At 54.2% G+C, this 18,162-nt stretch overlaps 7 protein-coding genes across 7 annotated transcripts; 4 read left to right on the top strand and 3 right to left on the bottom strand.

Moving 5' to 3' along the window:
- Window positions 1-995: 995 nt before the first annotated feature.
- On the top strand, window positions 996-1,601 carry GMORB2_7321 (membrane-associated progesterone receptor component; the record flags this gene model as incomplete). Its single annotated transcript, XM_035469286.1, has 2 exons — window positions 996-1,051; window positions 1,127-1,601. 2 exons carry the CDS (start codon window positions 996-998, stop codon window positions 1,599-1,601), a joined length of 531 nt encoding a protein of 176 aa, XP_035320981.1.
- An 872-nt stretch (window positions 1,602-2,473) lies between these two features.
- GMORB2_7320 (Transferrin receptor-like dimerization domain) lies at window positions 2,474-5,489 on the top strand (the record flags this gene model as incomplete). Its single annotated transcript, XM_035469285.1, has 2 exons — window positions 2,474-5,170; window positions 5,268-5,489. The coding sequence occupies 2 exons, from the start codon at window positions 2,474-2,476 to the stop codon at window positions 5,487-5,489; spliced, it is 2,919 nt and encodes a 972-aa protein (XP_035320980.1).
- An 875-nt stretch (window positions 5,490-6,364) lies between these two features.
- Window positions 6,365-7,820, bottom strand: GMORB2_7319 (mitochondrial import inner membrane translocase subunit TIM44; the record flags this gene model as incomplete). The annotated part of the gene is made up of 2 exons (XM_035469284.1): window positions 6,365-7,040; window positions 7,117-7,820. 2 exons carry the CDS (start codon window positions 7,818-7,820, stop codon window positions 6,365-6,367), a joined length of 1,380 nt encoding a protein of 459 aa, XP_035320979.1.
- A 605-nt stretch (window positions 7,821-8,425) lies between these two features.
- GMORB2_7318 (small subunit ribosomal protein S11) lies at window positions 8,426-9,172 on the top strand (the record flags this gene model as incomplete). The annotated part of the gene is made up of 1 exon (XM_035469283.1): window positions 8,426-9,172. The coding sequence occupies one exon, from the start codon at window positions 8,426-8,428 to the stop codon at window positions 9,170-9,172; it is 747 nt and encodes a 248-aa protein (XP_035320978.1).
- Window positions 9,173-9,637: 465 nt separating this feature from the next.
- Window positions 9,638-10,506, bottom strand: GMORB2_7317 (DUF862; the record flags this gene model as incomplete). The annotated part of the gene is made up of 2 exons (XM_035469282.1): window positions 9,638-10,306; window positions 10,399-10,506. The coding sequence occupies 2 exons, from the start codon at window positions 10,504-10,506 to the stop codon at window positions 9,638-9,640; spliced, it is 777 nt and encodes a 258-aa protein (XP_035320977.1).
- A 1,103-nt stretch (window positions 10,507-11,609) lies between these two features.
- GMORB2_7316 (obg-like ATPase 1) lies at window positions 11,610-13,264 on the top strand (the record flags this gene model as incomplete). The annotated part of the gene is made up of 4 exons (XM_035469281.1): window positions 11,610-11,684; window positions 11,796-11,867; window positions 11,939-12,424; window positions 12,713-13,264. The coding sequence occupies 4 exons, from the start codon at window positions 11,610-11,612 to the stop codon at window positions 13,262-13,264; spliced, it is 1,185 nt and encodes a 394-aa protein (XP_035320976.1).
- Window positions 13,265-14,777: 1,513 nt separating this feature from the next.
- Window positions 14,778-15,551, bottom strand: GMORB2_7315 (NAD dependent epimerase dehydratase; the record flags this gene model as incomplete). The annotated part of the gene is made up of 1 exon (XM_035469280.1): window positions 14,778-15,551. The coding sequence occupies one exon, from the start codon at window positions 15,549-15,551 to the stop codon at window positions 14,778-14,780; it is 774 nt and encodes a 257-aa protein (XP_035320975.1).
- Window positions 15,552-18,162: the final 2,611 nt, after the last annotated feature.

Genomic DNA, 18,162 nt, shown 5'->3' with positions numbered 1-18,162 from the left:
CAATGATACAAAGGAAGATGGCGTTGACTGATAATGACAATCATGTGAGTAAAGACGATGAAGATAGAAGAGGTTGATGAATATGAAGATGAAATATGAAGATGAAATGAAATACAGTCATGGCTGAAAAAGATGAGTATCATATACAAGATAAAAACAATAAAGAATAAGAGAGAGAGAAAGGAAAAGGTGAAGAACTGCCAGGAAAGCAAACAGGACAGAGGAAAGAAAGATAAGGAGAAACAGGCAAGAGCAAAAATAGAAATCACGGAATTAATTCCGTTGGACGAACAGGGAGTTGAACCCTGGACCTTCTGTAGGCATCGAAGCGAATGCAAAACAGATGTGATAACCACTACACTATACGCCCTGTGACTGTGGAGTACACTTTCTTCATAGGTATAAGAGGGGTTTTCAATGTGGTCGACAGTGCAAATGGGCATGCTGGGCTGTGTGAGAAAATCTATCAGGTGATTTTTTTGGTTGTGATATGAGAGATAGGTCCAAGGTCTCTGGAGATGTCCATCATATATTATTAAGTGAGATTCGGATTCGATGTATATTATTACTGTTACAGATAATTGCAGTTGCCTGGTACTTTGTATTCCTGCAGTATCCGACTACAAGTAGGACACTACATACAATGGCTCGAATTACTTGTTTCGAGTAGAATTCATGTTAGGAAGAGAAACAAAGAAGCAAAGATTGCGTCAAATAATCAATCAATAACATCCCGTAGCATGCAACTCTATAAAAGGTACATTCAAACCACACGTATTATATTCATGGTCTTCGTACCGGGTAGACATCGGTAAATGCGGGGACTCTGCGATCCCCTCCACTCCCGAGTTTCTGACGTAGCAAGATTACACAACACGCAGCCAGCACGTTGTCAATTTTTTGGTTCCCTCCCATACAACCGACCCATCTCTCACTCCCTCTCCTCAACTCCTTGCGAATCTTGACGAGAAAATAGAAAGGAAAGAAAAGAAGTCATGGACCACGTTGCCAAGACGCTGGCCGATCAGGTCGCAGCGGATGGGCAGACAACGTAAGGACGGACCATGGCCGTGCCATATCACGACGCGATAACCTGCCTGCTGACCACTATCACTACCATACACAGGGCCGTCTTCCTGACTCCCGTCAACCTGGCGCTCATCGCAGCAATAATATACGCCATCTACGGCCTCTTCCGCGCCCCGACGCCCGTGACCCTGCCACGCCCGGCCCCTCCGGCCGTCTTCCGCACATACACGCCCCACACGCTGCTGCCCTTCAACGGGTCCGACGGCGGACCCGTCTTCTTCGCCGTGCGTGGCAAGGTGTTTGACGTGTCGCGCGGGCGCAACTTTTACGGCCCCGGAGGTCCCTACTCCAACTTTGCTGGTCGCGATGCCAGCCGCGGTCTCGCTTGCGGTAGTTTCGACGAGGATATGCTCACCAAGGACCTCGATGGGCCGCTCGACTCGCTCGATGATCTCGGTAGGGACGAGCTCGAGGCCCTCCAGGGCTGGGAGGAACGCTTCAATGACAAGTACGATGTCGTCGGGAGGTTGGTGTCTGTTGATGAGTATGCCAAGGAGAAGGGTACGGCATGAGGGGCGCCACGGGGGGGTGGGGGGAGAGCTTAGGAAGGGCTATCAGCTAGTACAGAGCCCGTGTTGTTGTCCGTGAGCCAAAGATGATGCCGTCATGGCTAGCGATGAGGTTGAAAGATCCTCTTGTCTCTCTCTGCTGCAGTACGCACGTGCGCCTCTGCACGTATCTTGTAGACATGCGTTGATAGTAAAGCAACAACGATATCCTTTAGATAAGAAACATATTGTGTAGAAAATGGTGAAATCGTCCTTGAAAAGAAGACCAGGAGTTATACGAACGATCCATAATAGACAGATACGGATGGATACACGTACATATGGCGTATGCAGATACCAGGGGAGGGGGGGAGAAGGAGGGAGCCTCGGGGACCTAAAACCACATACTCCGTACAGATTACATATACTTGAGCACCGAATAAAGCCAAGCCCCTAACGGAGCCCAACATCGCCCCTAAAGCCCCTAACGAAGCCCCTAAAGCGCCCCCAAAGCGCGCAGACAGCTGCTCCGCCCCCGAAACTCCCCAAACCGCCATCACCAACTGTCTTCTCTTGTTACGTGGACATCGCCTTAATCCCCTCCTCTCCTTTCTTTCTCCTTCTCTCTCTTTTCCCCACATCATTTCCGACATTGGACACAGACCCAGGAATTTTCGTCTGAAGAGTGGTGACGTACATATCATCCCATCGGCTTTTGCATGTGTGTCTTTCTCTCTGATTATGCCTGTACTTGACCCTCGTTGAACCCTTCTTTTCCTTCCCCTTCGAACTCCAAACCACATACCACCGGTCCCTCCTCCCCCTGCATGGACGCAGAACGGATCATCCTACACGACCGCTCCTGTGCACCAAGGTAGTAGTAACCTGCCGCCGTCATGGCGCCCTCAGAGAAGCAGCCCTTTTACGACCCGGTACCACCGACGTACGACGAGGCCCTGGCCACCGGCAGCCGACGGTACGACGACTGGCCGCCGCCAAGGTCGTCAGTCGACGATGGCGAACACGACGCCAACGAGACGGAGGCGCAGTCTCTCCTCAGCCGACAGAACAACGGCGGGCCCAGCGACTCGTCATCGTCAAATAACAATGCCAGACGCCGACCAGACGGGTACCGCCCGCCCACGGTCGAATCAGACAACTCGGACGTCGAGAGCCTGCTCGAGAGCGACGCAGACGGCGATAATGTCGACGACGACGAGGCCGCCCACGTGCGACGCGAGATGCAGGAGATGGACATTGAGGAGCCGTCCGACTCGCGCGCAAACCTCTGGCGCAAGAGGATAGCCTTTGCCCTTCCCAGGTGGCGCTGGTCCTGGCGACCGACGTTACCTACCATGCCGCGCGTGCGCATCCGTCTCCCGTCCTCGCCACCGGCCGAAGGCGAGAATAATGATGCCGATGCCAATAACAACAGCAGCACCGCCGGCACCGACTCCGAGTCACAGCAGCAGCAGCAGGCACGCCCCGTGTGGCAGTGGAACGTGCCGCGCGTCGACGGCATGCTGGCCGTGATTGTGTTTGCCCGCGTGCTGGCGGTCTTCATCCTCGTGGGGTTCGTGTACCTCGTCTTTTCGACCGACTTCTTCAACTCGTTTGGCGGCCCGCTGGGCGGCGGGTACCGCTTCAACCCGGAGGACCTGCGCATCCACATCATGAACATGGTGGACCCGGATCAGATGCGCGACACGGTCCAGCACTTCTCCAGCTACGCCCACATTGCCGGCACCGAGGGCGACTACGCCACCGCCATGGACATGGAGGCCATGCTGGGCCGCATGGGCCTCGACGAGATCAGGCTCGACAAGTACGTGGCCTACATCAACTACCCCAAGAAGGACGGGCGCGCCGTGCAGATCATGGACCCCAAGCACCAAGACAAGGCCGTGTGGTCCGCCAAGCTGGAGGAGGAGGAGCATGGCGAGGAGACGGCCGGCCATCAGACCTACGCCTTCCACGGCCACTCCAAGGCGGGCGACGTGCGCGGGCCGCTCATCTACGCCAACTACGGCTCGCGCGACGACTTCAAGCGGCTCGCCGACAGAGGCATCAAGACCGAGGGGGCCATCGCGCTCGTGCGCTACTACGGTACCCAGCGGGACCGCGCCCTCAAGGTGAAGGCCGCCGAGCTGGCCGGTTTCGCCGGCTGCATCATCTACAGTGACCCAGCCGACGACGGCTTCCTCAAGGGCCCCGTATGGCCCAAGGGACCGTACATGCCCGAGGACGGCGTGCAGCGTGGGTCCGTCAGCCTGACGAGCTGGGTGGTCGGCGACGTTCTCACGCCCGGCTGGCCGAGCGACGAGGGCATGCCGCGGATGAAGGTGCAGGACGCGCCCGGGCTGGTGGGCATCCCCAGCCTGCCGCTAGCCTGGAGGGACGCCAAGGTGCTGCTCCAGAAGATCAAGGGCCACGGTGGCAAGGTGCCGGACGGGTGGAAGGGCGGGGTGCCGGACGTGGACGAGTGGTGGACGGGCGACGACAAGTCACCCATCGTGCGGCTCAAGAACGAGCAGGACGAGAACACCAAGCAGCCCATCTGGAATGTGTACGGACGCATCGCGGGTATGGAGCAGACGGCCAAGTCCATCATCATCGGCAACCACCGGGACTCGTGGGGGTTTGGGGCCACGGACCCACACTCCGGTACGGCGGTACTGGTCGAGATGGCGCGCATCTTTGGCGACCTCGTGCTGCGTGGGTGGCGGCCCCTGCGCACCATCGAGTTCATGTCGTGGGATGCTGAGGAGTACAACATGATCGGGTCGACCGAGTACGTCGAAAACCACTTGGACGAGCTCCGCCAAGATGCCTACGCCTACATCAACCTGGACACGGCGGTGTCGGGAACCGAGTTCCACGCATCCGGGTCGCCGGCGCTGCGCAAGACACTTTATCACGCCCTAGGCCGCGTGGAGGACCCATTCCTCAACGCGACCCTGCGCGAACTGTGGGACAAGCGCGGGTCCGTCTACGACGGTCCGGGCTCCGAGAGCGACTACGTCGCCTTCCAGGACATATCGGGCACGTCTACCATCGACGTCGAGTTCCGCGGCAGCGCCGTCCCCCACCACTCCAGCTACGACGACTTCGAGCTGGTGGACAACGTCATCGACCCGGGATTCGTGTACCACTCCCGCATGGCGCAGGTGGTGGGCCTCATGGTCCTCGACCTGGCCGACCGGGCCATCGTCCCCATGGACATCGAGGCCTACGCCGACTCTCTCGGTGGCTGGGTCGCCGATCTGGACGACTGGATCAAGGAGAAGACTTCGGCCAAGCACTCTCACTCTCGCTCTCGGGATGCTGCTGCCGCTGCCGCTGCTGTTGATGATGCTTCCTCTGGTTCCGACAAGGCCGGCAAGGTTGACCTCGATCTCAAGGAGCTGCGGGACGCTGCGGCCCGGGTCAAACAAAGCGCCTTCAACTTTTCGAGGTGGGAGGAGGTGTGGGATAATGCCGTCATCGCCAATGGCGGGTGGGAAGGTGGTGATTTCAGCGACATGAGGTTTCGATTCAATGACATTCTGGGTAATTTCGATACCGAGCTCTTGGATCTAGAGCAAGGTGGTGGGGTATGCTTCTCTCTCTCTCTCCCTCTGTCTTTCTTTCTTTCCTTTCTCTCGTCCATCCTCGCGTCCCCCCAAGGGGTATAAGGCTAACATTTGAAAGATCCCCAACCGAACACAATTCAAACACATCGTATTCGGCCCCCAACTCTGGTCGGACGACCGAAAGTCTTACTTCCCCGCCATACGGGACCTGGTGGAAGCCCAAGAGTGGGACGAGGCCAGACGATTCATCACGAAGACTGCTGCCATTCTCAACCATGCTGCCGGTACGCTGAGTATGGATCCTGATGATGATGTTGATCCTGGCGAGAATCCCAATTAATACTCCTTTCCTTGTCTTCATATACCTTTCCCCTTCCCTTCCCTCTCCACCGGGGCTCGCATCCTGGTTGCATCTACATGGCGTTGCGTTGTTCTTCCTCATTTCAACTGTTTTTTCCTTGACTGTCTTTACCTTCTCACTTGCCTTTCCATTGTACATTCCCTGGAGCCTTTCTTCCTTCCTCCTCCTTCTTCTTGTTTATTACATCCATGGAGGATTAGACATGTTTTGTTTTTGGACTTGGCGGGACACGGCTTACCTTTTTATTTGTGTGTGTGTATTGTTCTTGTTTTTTTTACTACTTCTCTGTTTTCCTGCTTCCTTTTTGCGTTACTCTTGTTCAGTCAGGTTTAGTTGCGGGAAGCACGTCGATTAAACGGGATAGTTTATGAATCAATCTTGCCTTCAGTCGTCTTTATGTATACATGCAAGTACGGAGCGCTCGACAGTTGGTCTTGATATATGCCGACGTGTATAGAGGAGTAGATACTGTACTATCGTAATATACCTAAGAATACTCCGTAGACACTCAAGTGAAATACATCATCAAATTCATGCAAGTTCAGTGGTAAATCTCCATCCCACGATATACTCCCAACGCTTCCTATACAAAGTAGTGCACATACAAAACAACCCTAGAGTTGCGTGTTCCTTTTTTTTATGTTGTCTACCCTCCTCGTCTTCGTACATGGCCCCTTCCGTCTTCCTTCCCCTTTTTGTTCAAAACATATAGTACAGATATTATGACATGTATGCTGGTACATTCCCCAACAGAATGGCTTCTTTTCTTCTTGTTCTTCATAGATTGTGCGTTGAGAGAGGGGTTGAGGCATAATCTTCAAGTTGTCGACTATCCCCTTGTAGCCTGTGTCGGACTAGTACCAGTCACGGCCACTCTTTTGCATCTCAATCAGACGCCATCCCCTCGTCTCCGGGTTGTTGACGTCCTCGGGCACACGAGTGATGCCGATGGCGTACGTCACCAGCTGCACCTTGTCCTCCATACCAGCAGCCAGCTTGTTCGTCTTGGCGTTGCGGTACACGTGGACCTCCTGCGTGCGGCAGGTGATGATGAAGACAGGAATGTCTCCCGGGTCGAGCATGCGGGCGCGGAGGATGTCGACGTTGCGGATGTCGAGGATGCGTCCGTCAGACTTCATGCCAGCCTGCAAGTACTGCTTGGTCAGCGCCTCGTAGACGGAAAACTGCGCCGCCGACAGCCACAGCTTAAGCGTCTCCGTGTTGCCCTTGACATAGGCCTCTAGCACCTCGGGCAGTATGTACTCGCGGAGCTCCTGAAGGAACGACTCGGTCTGGAAGCTGGGGTCCATAGATCGGAACTGCTTGATCACCGTCGCCGTCTCGTTCTCGGCAAAGAAGCTGCCGATTCGGTCCGTGATGCTGCGCGCCGTCGATACCAGAGGGTTCTCCGACTCCTCGTACTTGCCCTTGAGGCCAAAGACACCCTGGACAAACGAGTTTTGGTCGCGGAAATCCCTCCAGGCCTCCTTCCATGCAGCATCCTTGTGAAGCGTGATGTTGGTTCCGGCCCTGCATCATGTCGTTAGCAATCACGCTGTTGCAAGAGTAGGTGGCCGTGGTCACTGTGTGTGCGGTAGCTACTTACTCGGGATCCTCTTGCATCACCTTGCCGCCGTTTCCGCGCTGCTTCTCCATGAGCTCACGCTTCTTGCGACGCTCTTCCTTCTCGATCCAACCACCGTAGCGCGAAGAGCTACCGTCGTCGATGACGTTCTTGACGTTCCTGTAAGCCTCGGTGTCACGGATAGGTTTGGTAGCCTTGTCCACGACGTCGCCGGTGACGTTGGCAGCCTTACGCACGCCCTTGACAACTGACGTGTCCCAGGTCCAGGCGGCGCCCTTGCCGAGGGCGCTGGCCGTCGACTTGATGGCGGTCGAAGCCGTCGACGACACGACGCCAGTCGACTTCTCGTATGCCTCGCGGGCGCGCCGGACTGACTCGCTCTCGCTGAACTGGTGGGCGGCAGCTCCAATCTGCTTGGTGGACTCGTTCCACTCCTTGGAGGCCTGGAACTCGGTGTTCATCGTCTCCATGAAGACCTGCCAAGGTGTCTTGTCGCCGTGGGGGGGAGGGGGAGGCAGGTCCTCCTTCTTCTCCTTCTTCTCCTTTCCGTCATCCCCCTCCTTGCCCTCTTCCGACTTAGACTCGGAGGACTCCTTGTCGTCCGTCGTGGATTCCTGCTGCTGCCTCTCGGAGGAGGCACCGGCCTCGGCCTCAGCCGACTTGGCCTTGGCCTCCTGGAATCGCGGCGAAGTCGTGTTGAGGTCGCGTGTCTGGACCGAGGTCATCGGGGAAAGTCGTAGCTGGTGAGGGAGGAAGGGAGAACGCAGAGGGGCCCTGATGGTAGATGAGAGCGCGCCCATCAGAGCACCCCGACGGAGAGGAGATGCATCGTGACCCCGGGCAGCAGGCCGTGACAGCTGGGAAGCTAACCTCCTGTAAGCAGGGGATGTGGTGCTGTATGAGTAGGGGCTCAGGTGAGAAGACGAAGCCCTGGCGAGGACATTTTCTGTGCCGGCAGCATTCCGAACGAGGGTATGCATCCTGATATTTTGAGGGAGAGGATGCCCCTTCTTTTTTTGGAAAAGAAGAAGGAAAAGGCGGATGGGAGGAGGTTGTGTGATTAGGAGGAAATGTGAAAAAAAAACAGCCGCTGTACTGCGCAGATTGAAATTTCGATTCTGCGCCAATCCACGGGGGCCTGCTGGGGCTGCTGGGGCTGCTGGGGCGGCTTAGAATGTTAGGGGACCCTCGGCAATACTATCATCCGAGGGTCCGTGGTGATACCTGAAAATGTTCTTCCCGCGCGTTTCTCCTTGAATATCAATGGCTTGATTAACAGCGGCAAGCCGATACTCGAATCAAAAGACGAAGAATGACCATTACCAACACGATGATCCGTTCATCAACAACCCGTCTGGTGGCGGCCCAGCCTCTGGGAGCCTCGTCGTCGACTCTGGTGCGTCGTCTCCCCTGGGTCACGACGACGCGATGCCTTTCGCAGACACACCAGCGCCGGCAAGAGGACGACAGCAGCAGCAGCTTCAAGCCCAAGTCCCGCGCGCTTCTGGAGAACCTGTACGGTGCGCGCCAGGCTCCCTCCGGGCAGTCGCAGTCGCAGTCGCAGTCGCAGGAGAAGAACTCGATGGCATCCCTATCGCAGTCGTCGGTGTTCAAGGCCATGAACCAGTCCGGGGTGGACACCAGCTCTCTGATGGGGGGCAGCACGTCGTCGTCGGGGGCGGCGTCAGCACGGTCCAAGGAGGACCTCGAGCCCTACCACCTGCACATCTACTCGCACAAGCATAACACGCACGTCACCTGCACGAAACCTAACCGCGAGCCCATCATCTCCCTCTCGGCAGGCAACCTCGGATACCGCAAGTCGAGGCGCGGAACCTACGACTCGGCCTACTCACTCACCAAGTACCTGATTGAGCGTCTGATCCACAACGGCTGGCCCATGAAGATGAAGAGGCTCGAGGTGGTGCTCCGTGGCTTCGGCCAGGGGAGGGAGGCCGCCCTCAAGGTCATCATGAGCCCCGAGGGCAAGGTCCTGCGCGACAAGATTGTCCGTGTGGCTGAGTCGACCAGGCTCAAGTTTGGTGGGACCAGGAGCAAGGCACCCAGGCGTCTGTAAGGGGGGAGGACTGCAGGGTTTGGAGCATGTTTGCCATACGAGAGATCAGGTTGGAAGAGTCTACCGGGCACGGGCGACTGGTTTTGGTGGAATGTCCTGTGTGTGATGTACGTTTTGCCAATGTAACATTTGTATCATACCTACCATAGAATACAAGTTTCTGATGTACGCATTTCCAAGAATGAAGGAAGTAGTTGGAGAAGGAAAGGCGCTGCAAGCTGAGAAAGACAGTAATACGGCTGCGTGCCATTTGCGCAAAAAGGCTGATAGTAGCTCCGACCACATCATATTCCAAACTCCGGCCCGGAAAAAAGAAATCCAAAACGCCCATGCCATTGATACCGAGATCACCAAGATCCGAGATTGCAGATAAAACGAAAGACGAAGGGTATAAAGAGAAGAAGAAGAAGACGAAGAAGAAGAGAGGAAGACAAAGACAGCAGAGGCAGAGAGAGCAGAAAGCAATCAGCGCACCGGCGCCCTCTCGGCGACAGGCAAGATCCTTCCAGAGCTGTCTCTAGAAACGGTCCTGTGGTGGCCACTAGGACGGGGCGTCGCGTCGTCATCCCTATCCCAGCCCTGCTCGAATCCCATTTCACTCATGGTGGAACTCTCACTGCCAACTAGTCGAGGTGTCTCATCTGAGGACCGGAGCATGCGAGCATTCTCGTCACCGAAGACGTCGGTGTCGGGACTCAGGAGGGCTCCGCCGTCGATGGTCTCGTAATCGGGCGGCTCAATCCATTCGCGAGGCACGATGCAGGGGAAGGCGACGCCAAAAGCAGCCGCGCGGTTGAGCCAACCGGGTCCAGGGGTGTTGGTAAGCTTCTCGACGAGGTGCGAGGTGAAGTGGTTGCAGTTCTTGGTAAGGAGGTTGTACGAGGTGCCAGTGAACTCGTCCGACACGGAGCGCACGACGGCGTCAATCTCCTGGTCCGAGGCGAGGGTGAAGCCGTGCAGCAGCTCGCACCTGAATGTGCCGCCCGGGGGCTCCGTCTTGGGCTTGGTCCAGTACACACCCGTCAAACCGGGCTGGTCGTGGCCTCCAAAGGCGTATTCCTTGCCATTGATGACGACGCCAGAATGGAGGAGAGATGCGCCGATGGACCAGAGGACGGATGATACTCGACCGGCCTGAAATACTGTTAGATCCCTATACGGTGTACGCGTGCTTTTTGTTTTCTTTTTTTTTTTTTGGCGCAGCGGCGTAGCAGACAAGCACTCACCGGTAACAGGTCGTAGACATTGATAAGGATCTCCGTCTTCTGCAGAGAGAGCGTCGACCGATGCCCTCTGCCCGGATGACGGGATGAGCCGCTCGTGCGACCAGACATTGTCTTTTTTTCTGTCCCTTCTCTGTCCCTTCCTCCTTTCTCTGTGTGCTCTTGTCGTACTTGTGTCTCAGCGATCGCCGGTCGGGCCAGTGGGGTCTTTATTTTGGGGAGAGGACCCTTTGCGAACGGGGGGGGGAGGGGGGGAGGATATGGGGGGAGGAGGCAGTCTATCGATGAGGGAATATGACGGCTGCTATGATGGATCGTGCGTTATATAGCCAAAGCCCGTGCAGAGGCGAGTGCGAATGCGATAACAGAGAAGGATGCAAGGATGAGAGGAGATTGAGACAGCGCAGAGACGTTTTGCCATCTGATTCAGGGTCTCTAGTAGCTTACCACACCCTCCGGGGATGGTTAGTGCTACACTGCTACCCCAGGCCTCTATAAGAATATGCCGTAGAGCCTGGAAGTAAGCCAGACCTGCCGCCAACTCCGGTCAGGCGCGTGACGTGATGTACGTGCTTGTATTACGTACGCAACCAATAGTTATCTTAGTCATACTGAGCGTAGTATCTGCAAGGCCCCAAGGCCCCAAGGCGTCGAATCATGTGACCTGGATTAAATGATACTCCGTTCTATCCAACCCTCCACCCTTTTCATCAAAGTGGGGAGCATCAAAAAATTCGTTCGTCCTCGTCTTCTCTCTGCTGCTCATCCCATCTTTCCTGCACGATTCCCCCACTCCGTGCCCCCCCCCCCCCTCCTTTCCCTCTTCTGAGAAGAAAAAAACTTTCTCTCTCTGTCTCTTGGGTGGTGTCACTGGTATTGGTGTGTGTCTCCTCTCGAGTGGTGTGGCGTCTCTTTCGTTTCGAAGCAAGAAGAAGCTTAGCGAGTTTTTTTTCCCTCTCTACTTCGGTACTACCAAGAGGCTGGCCCTTTGTAGCCAGCTACCATTTTTGCCCACCACGTCTTCCCTCTCTTCTCCCCTCTTTCTCTCCCCTTCTCCCTCACAAGCTTTTTTCCTTCCCCGCGCAGCTAGGTCTGCAGCCCTTGGACGAGTTCCCCTCTGTTACCTCACTGCTACCCCTCCTCACACCACTCCTCCCCTCCTCTACCAACACCCCAGCCCCAGTACTAGGCGCTACTACGCCAAGAAGAAAAGGATGCCTCCCAAGAAGCAGCAGGTTCAGGAGAAGATTCCTCTGGGCCGGCCCGGGAACAACCTCAAGAGTGGAATTGTAAGCGCACCACTCTGAGCCCGTCTCCTCCAGCGGTCCTTCTATCTACCCTTTCCAGAAAGAAGAGAAAAGAAGATGCAGAATCGTCCCGTCTGACCTAATTCCGACCAGGTCGGCCTCGCCAACGTCGGCAAGTCCACGCTCTTCCAGTCGATTACCAAGTACTCGATTGGTAACCCTGCGGTACGTGCATCTTCTTCACCCTCCTCCACATTCATCTTCCTCACATCGACTACGTGCTAAACATCAAACAGAACTACCCCTATGCCACCATCGATCCGGAGGAGGCTCCCGTCGTGGTTCCCGATGAGCGCTTCGACTGGCTGTGCGAAAAGTACAAGCCCAAGTCTCGTGTCCCCGCCAACCTGCTAGTCTATGACATTGCCGGTCTGACGCGTGGCTCGTCGACGGGTGCCGGTCTGGGTAACGCTTTCCTGTCGCATATCCGCGCCGTCGACGCCATCTTCCAGGTCGTCCGGTGCTTCGACGATGCCGACATCATCCACATTGAGGGTGACGTGAACCCTACCAGGGATCTCGACATCATCAGCGAGGAGCTCCGTCTCAAGGACATTGAGTTTGTCGAGAAGGCCCTTGAGAACCAGAAGAAGAAGACGCGCATGGGTGGTCAGAGTCTCGAGCAGAAGAAGGCCCGCCAAGAGCAGGAGATCATTGAGAAGATCCTTGCTTGGTTGCAAGACGGAAAGGATGTTCGCAAGGGTGACTGGACTGGCAAGGAGGTAAGATATCAGTCCATTTTCTTTGCTCTCTGCTGCCTTCCCAACATACCACCACAGCTTGCTTTCCCACATGATGAACAAAGGCCAATGGCCTGATTCTAACCCAGCTCTTCGAATGCCTCACCTAATACAACGCTTAGAGGCATCATGAGATAACGTCCCGTCTGATCACTGAAAGCTCGTTGCAATTTCTTCTTTGCTCTGCCACATTTTGCTCATCTGTTGACAACGTCCCGTCGAGAAACAACGGATCTGGCTAACGCGAGACGTCTTATGACATGTCATTAGATCGAGGTCATCAACCCTCTCTTCCTCCTGACGGCCAAGCCCGTCGTGTACCTGGTCAACCTCTCTGAGCGGGACTACATTCGCAAGAAGAACAAGTATCTGCCCAAGGTGGCCGAGTGGATCAAGGAGAACGCTCCTGGCGACCCCATCATCCCTATCTCGGCGTCGTACGAGGAGCGCCTGACCCGCCTCGAGTCGGAGGAGCTCTCGCTCGAGGAGCAGAAGAAGGCCGGCGCCGAGTCGGCCATCTCCAAGCTGGTTATCCAGATGCGCAAGGCTCTTCAGCTTGGCAGCTTCTTCACGTCGGGTGCTGACGAGGTTCGCCAGTGGACGATCCGAAACGGCACCAAGGCCCCTCAGGCGGCCGGTGTCATCCACACCGACTTTGAGAAGACGTTTATCCAGGCGATTGTCTACAACTTCAGGGACCTCAAGGAGCTCGGAGACGAGGCCGAGGTCAAGGCCAAGGGAAAGATGATGACCAAAGGCAAGGACTACGTCGTAGAGGATGGAGACATTCTCCTGATCAAGGCTGGTGCTGCCAAGGGTTAAGCTGACGAGCAAGCCCAAGGGCGAAAAGCCAAAGACGAATGCTAAAATACCACATGAAAACAAGAACAAAAATATAATAAAAGTGTAAAACGAAAAAGGAGCAAATCACTAACGAACTGTGATGGTGCATATGTTCGTGCATGGTGCGTGCACGATGTGAAAATGCTACACGTATAATGATTATATATGACGGCCAACGTTGAGTAGTAATTGGTATTAGCACCAGTATTATATATACATGTATACATATATACATATATATATATATATGTAGAAGTGTGGGTGTGAGTCTGTGGTCAATGCTAGTAGATGATTTGATGATGAAGCAATATTGATGAGAATCACGAACACTCGTACTAGTAGTACTAGCAGTACTTGGTATTGATGAGCGTCAACCACTGATTGTCAACTGTCAACGTCAGCAGGAATGAATGAATCAATGGCTAAATAGACCAATTTCCTGGAAGCAGTACGGATCAATGCCACGTATCACTCAGACATGTCATAGACATCAACGGTTAATTCCTGACTCCCTGATCTCTGCACGAGCCAGTGACGTAGTTGTGTATATAGGGTAAATTAGTGAGATGAGATTTTGGGGGGAGTGTGGGAGGGGAATAAAGGCGTCGATGCTACCAAAATTAAAAGGGTAAATTATGCAAACACTCTTTAGGCAGCACATGTAAAGTTACCGAGCAGTACTGACAGCGGTAATAATGGTAGTAGCAATGAATGGTAGCAGTACGAGTTGTGATTCTGTAAATAGTCACTCGGATGTGTTTCGTATTGGCCATCGACGCGAGTCCGATAATCGTGGGCGAATCGCTGAGACGGGACAAGGCGGCAAAGAGAAAGATTGACAGGCCAGGTCAGGCCAGGTGAGGCCAAAACGGTCAGCGCCAGAAGAAGAAAAAAAGAAGAAGAAAAGAAGCAAAAGAAAAGAAAAAAAGACGCGTCGTCATTGCCCCTTGCACGGTTCCACAGTGAAACATTTCGCACCCCACCAAGCAGGCAGGGTTACGTAGCTGCTGCGAGGGGCGAGGGGCGAGGGGGATAAATGCGGAAACGTATCAAGATTAGTCAGGGAGGTTTTGGAATGAGGACATTGAAGTTATTGAACTTTTTATAAGAAAAAAAAACTTTTTTTTCGTATTGGAAGCATACGAGTTCTGATACTTGATGTTTTGGTGTTGGAAAATCATCAACACCTTGTAAAAAAACCAAAATGGGAAAGCTAACAATACGTGAGAATTGACATAGAGAGCGCGATAAGGGGGTAACAAGAAAAAGTACAAGATGTCTATAGCCTTTGTGTGTAATAAAACCCGAATTTCTTTGCCCTAGGGGTAAAGATAGAAATAAAAAGAAAAGGTGGGGGGGGGGGGGGGGGGGAGGGGCGAGGAAGATGGATGGAGAGATGGTCTCGAACCGGGATCAGGAGACGCTTGAGAATCAGAGGGGAGGTTTTGGAGGAAAGGGGGAAGATGGAATCTATACGGCAAGAGGGAAGACCTCAGGCCTTGGAGAGGATGGAGCCAAAGAGGAGTGCGCCGATGGAGCTGTCGGTGTCGACGAGGCCAAAGTGACGAGCGCCGTGCCAGACGGCCATGGCGGCGAGGACGGCGGCCGAGGCGTTGACGGTGTACCTCAGGGCGCAGTTGTACATCTGGTTGCGGTTGCGGCGGCGGGAGCGCGAGACGAAGTCGGAGTTGTCGTTCACGTTGGGGAAGGGGGAGTCGGCGGGGACGGGCTCGCCGAGGAAGCGGCAGAGGGGCTCCCAGCCGTCCTGGACGCGGTACTCGAGCAGGCGGTCCCGGGGCACGAGGCTGCGGACCTCGTCGTAGTGGTTGAGGAAGACGTCCTTGCCCTGGTTGGGGAAGTCGCCGCGGAAGAAGGTGTCGAAGAACTTGCGGAGCATGGGGTAGTACATGCCGGCGGCCCAGTCGAAGTTGGACAGCCAGCGGAGCTCGGGGTCGGTGACGCGCCAGTAGACGGTGCGCATGGTCGAGGCGTGCCACGAGTCGACGTCACGGTTGGTGAGGACCACCTTGGCCTCGGGGTAGGCCTCGATCAGCTCCTTGGCGAAGGCGATGGCGGGCCAGTCGCACACGGCCTGGGCGTTGCCCAGGAGCTGGTCCCAGTCCTCGCGCGTGAAGGGCTTGCCGACGCCGTCGTACTTGGCGCGCAGGGCGTCCATCCACATGAGCGCGTCGGGGGGGTTCTCGATTGAGCAGCTCATCATGTGGTACGTGTCTACGTAACCGAGCTGCTTCATGGCGGCACGCATGGCTGTGTGGGTGCAAAGGTCAGTCAGTCGTTGTTGAGCTTGTCATGAGTACAGAGGAGGCGAGGTTGAGATATATGATGCATGTATATATATATAAATATATATACGTGCATGTATACAGATCAATATACGTATACATGTAGGCATACATATAAAGACACATCTTATATACGTACAAGCTGTACCGGTGCGTCCGAGTCCCAAGATGAGGACCTTCATGGGGACGGTACGTCTGCATGTGCGACGGTTGACATCCGAGTCACTGGTGAAGACATCGGTAAAGGGTCGGGGGGTGTAGTTGGCAGAGTAAGCCATTGTGTGTGTGTATGTGTGTTGTTGTTGTAGTTGTTCAAGGGTGTTTGTATGTATGTATGTGTGTGTGTGTGTAAGTATGTATGTGTGTATATGTATGTATGTGTGTGTGTGTGTGTGTGTAGAGAAAGAGGAATATGGAAGAGGAATATGGAAGAGGAAAATGAAAGAGGAAAGGAAAGAAGATGGGAGGAAAGAGGGATTGAGGAAGAATTAAAAACAAAAGCAAGGGAAAGGAGAGGAGGAGGAGAAGATAAAAAAAAGGAGACGTGTGTGTGTGTGTTGGAATAAACGAGATCGAGTTTAACCCAAGGAGAGAGAAAAGACAGCTTTGAGCTGTGGGCGGCGCGTGTCAGTCGGGGAAGAAGAACAGGAAAGGTAACAGAAAAAAAAAAGAAGAGTCCACATCACACAGTCTACCCACCATTAAGTCGTACTAGTTACGAGTAATAGTACCCGTAAGGGATTCAAGTCGTAACTATTAATACCTAGTCACTGCTCGTGCATGTGCATGTAGTGACGTACCCAGCCGTACATATATACACACACAGATTACAGGCTGAGCAGGGAGATGGATGCTACAGCTCGTGTATATATGCACTGCTGTGACGATGGGGGAAGACTGCCATCATTGTATGTAACGTAGACTGGTGGTGAGAATACGATCCACGCGGTGCCATCGCCATCTGGCTTTTGGCTTGCCAGGTAGCTGTGCTTGGGCTTGTCAGAGCTGTGCTGCTCGTCTATCGTTCCGCAGCTGGCCAGATGTTACGAGACATGCGAGTACCCGCACCCACGATGCTGCGATGCTACCGGTAACCTGCAGACGTCTGGACCCTATCCTCCTCCTCTTCTCTGCTGTCCTGCAAGAGAGTACGGGTGATGGTGATGAACAAGACGGCTTCCGACCCGATCCCATACAGTGTATAGAGTAGCAAGGCGTACGGCATCATACATGATGTTACTGAGTAACGCTGGTAGTGTGTTCCGTGCTACAGCTAGTACATGGTACGATACGTACCCCCCCCCTTCGCTGGTCAGATAATCTACGGGATGTGGGAACGTCAGCACGACCCATCTCTCACTGCCACCGCACCAACATGACCTCTCTTCTCTTCTCGAGCCTCTCTCCCTCCCTCTCCCTCACCCTTCCTCACCCGGACGAGTGACGAGGGTGGAGGGGAGGGGGGCGTAGAAAAGTGGGCGTGTGCTCGTAGTGCGCGCGCGTGTGTGGAAGCCATCCACGACGGATTACGCATGTACGGTGGTACGTGTGCTCTCATCCCTCCTACCCCCTTGGGACCCCCAGTCCATGTCTCCTCTGTCCGCCCCAGGTTTCAGAAAAAATCCAATCCCATCCAAGAGTCCAGAGGTGAATCTACCGGTTGATAGCTTGAGTTTCTTCCTTCCTTTCCTCATCTCGGTACAAGTAACCCCTTTCTCTGACACCTCCTGGATTGAGAAGCTGGTTTCCTCTTAATGACTTCTCATCATTCTTTTTTTTTTCTTTCCCCTGTGGCGACCGGTAGATCGTCATCTCTACGAATACAGCCAGCGGACGACTCGTACGGAGTATGGATACCTGGCCCCCAGTCTTCTTAGGACCATCTCTCGCGATGTACCGGGATGGTGGTTTAAGCCTCAGACAGTCTGCGTGTCTCGGGTGTTATACCGGTCCTAGAGTGCAATTCCTTTTTTTTTTATTTTTATTTTTATTTTTTATTTTTTTTAAATCATCATCTTCATAATGTTTATTAAAAAAAAAAAACTTCTTCCTTCTTTGATTGAGAGAAGACAGTCGTCATCATCAGCTTGGCGATGATTCCTGTCAATGGAGTGTGACTCCGCAGCAAGATATCCCTACCAAATTTGTTAATATTACGCTCCATCTCTCGGGACCATTTGTGATGGGCGATGTTCCGTGCCGGTAACACTCGATGCACCGAGGACGGAGCTACATGTACATGTAGCTGCTGAGATCAGGATCATGTCACTGTCCGTCTACGTAATATCAACACCCCCTTCTACAGATGACATGTATTGCTGCCTCGCATCATGAGCTCTCCATACCCTTCAACTTCTCCTGAAACCAGCTCTATACTCTACCAGTAACCTGGTCTGAGACAGCACCAAAAAAAAAAAAACATACGGATCTGCAGCAGAATACCTCTCATGACCTGCAACAGCATGAGAAGTGACCTGGGAGATAATGCAGCGTACCTGTCAACCCGCAGAAACACCATGTACTGATGAGATGAAGACCGACATGACATTATTCCCTCGGGCAAGGATAACAACC

The sequence above is a fragment of the Geosmithia morbida genome (assembly GCF_012550715.1).
Source record: "Geosmithia morbida isolate 1262 chromosome Unknown scaffold_8, whole genome shotgun sequence".
NCBI classification, from domain to species: Eukaryota; Fungi; Ascomycota; class Sordariomycetes; order Hypocreales; family Bionectriaceae; genus Geosmithia; species Geosmithia morbida.
The sequence above is the reverse complement of the archived record's forward strand: the minus strand, read 5'-3'. Positions and strand labels throughout refer to the sequence as shown.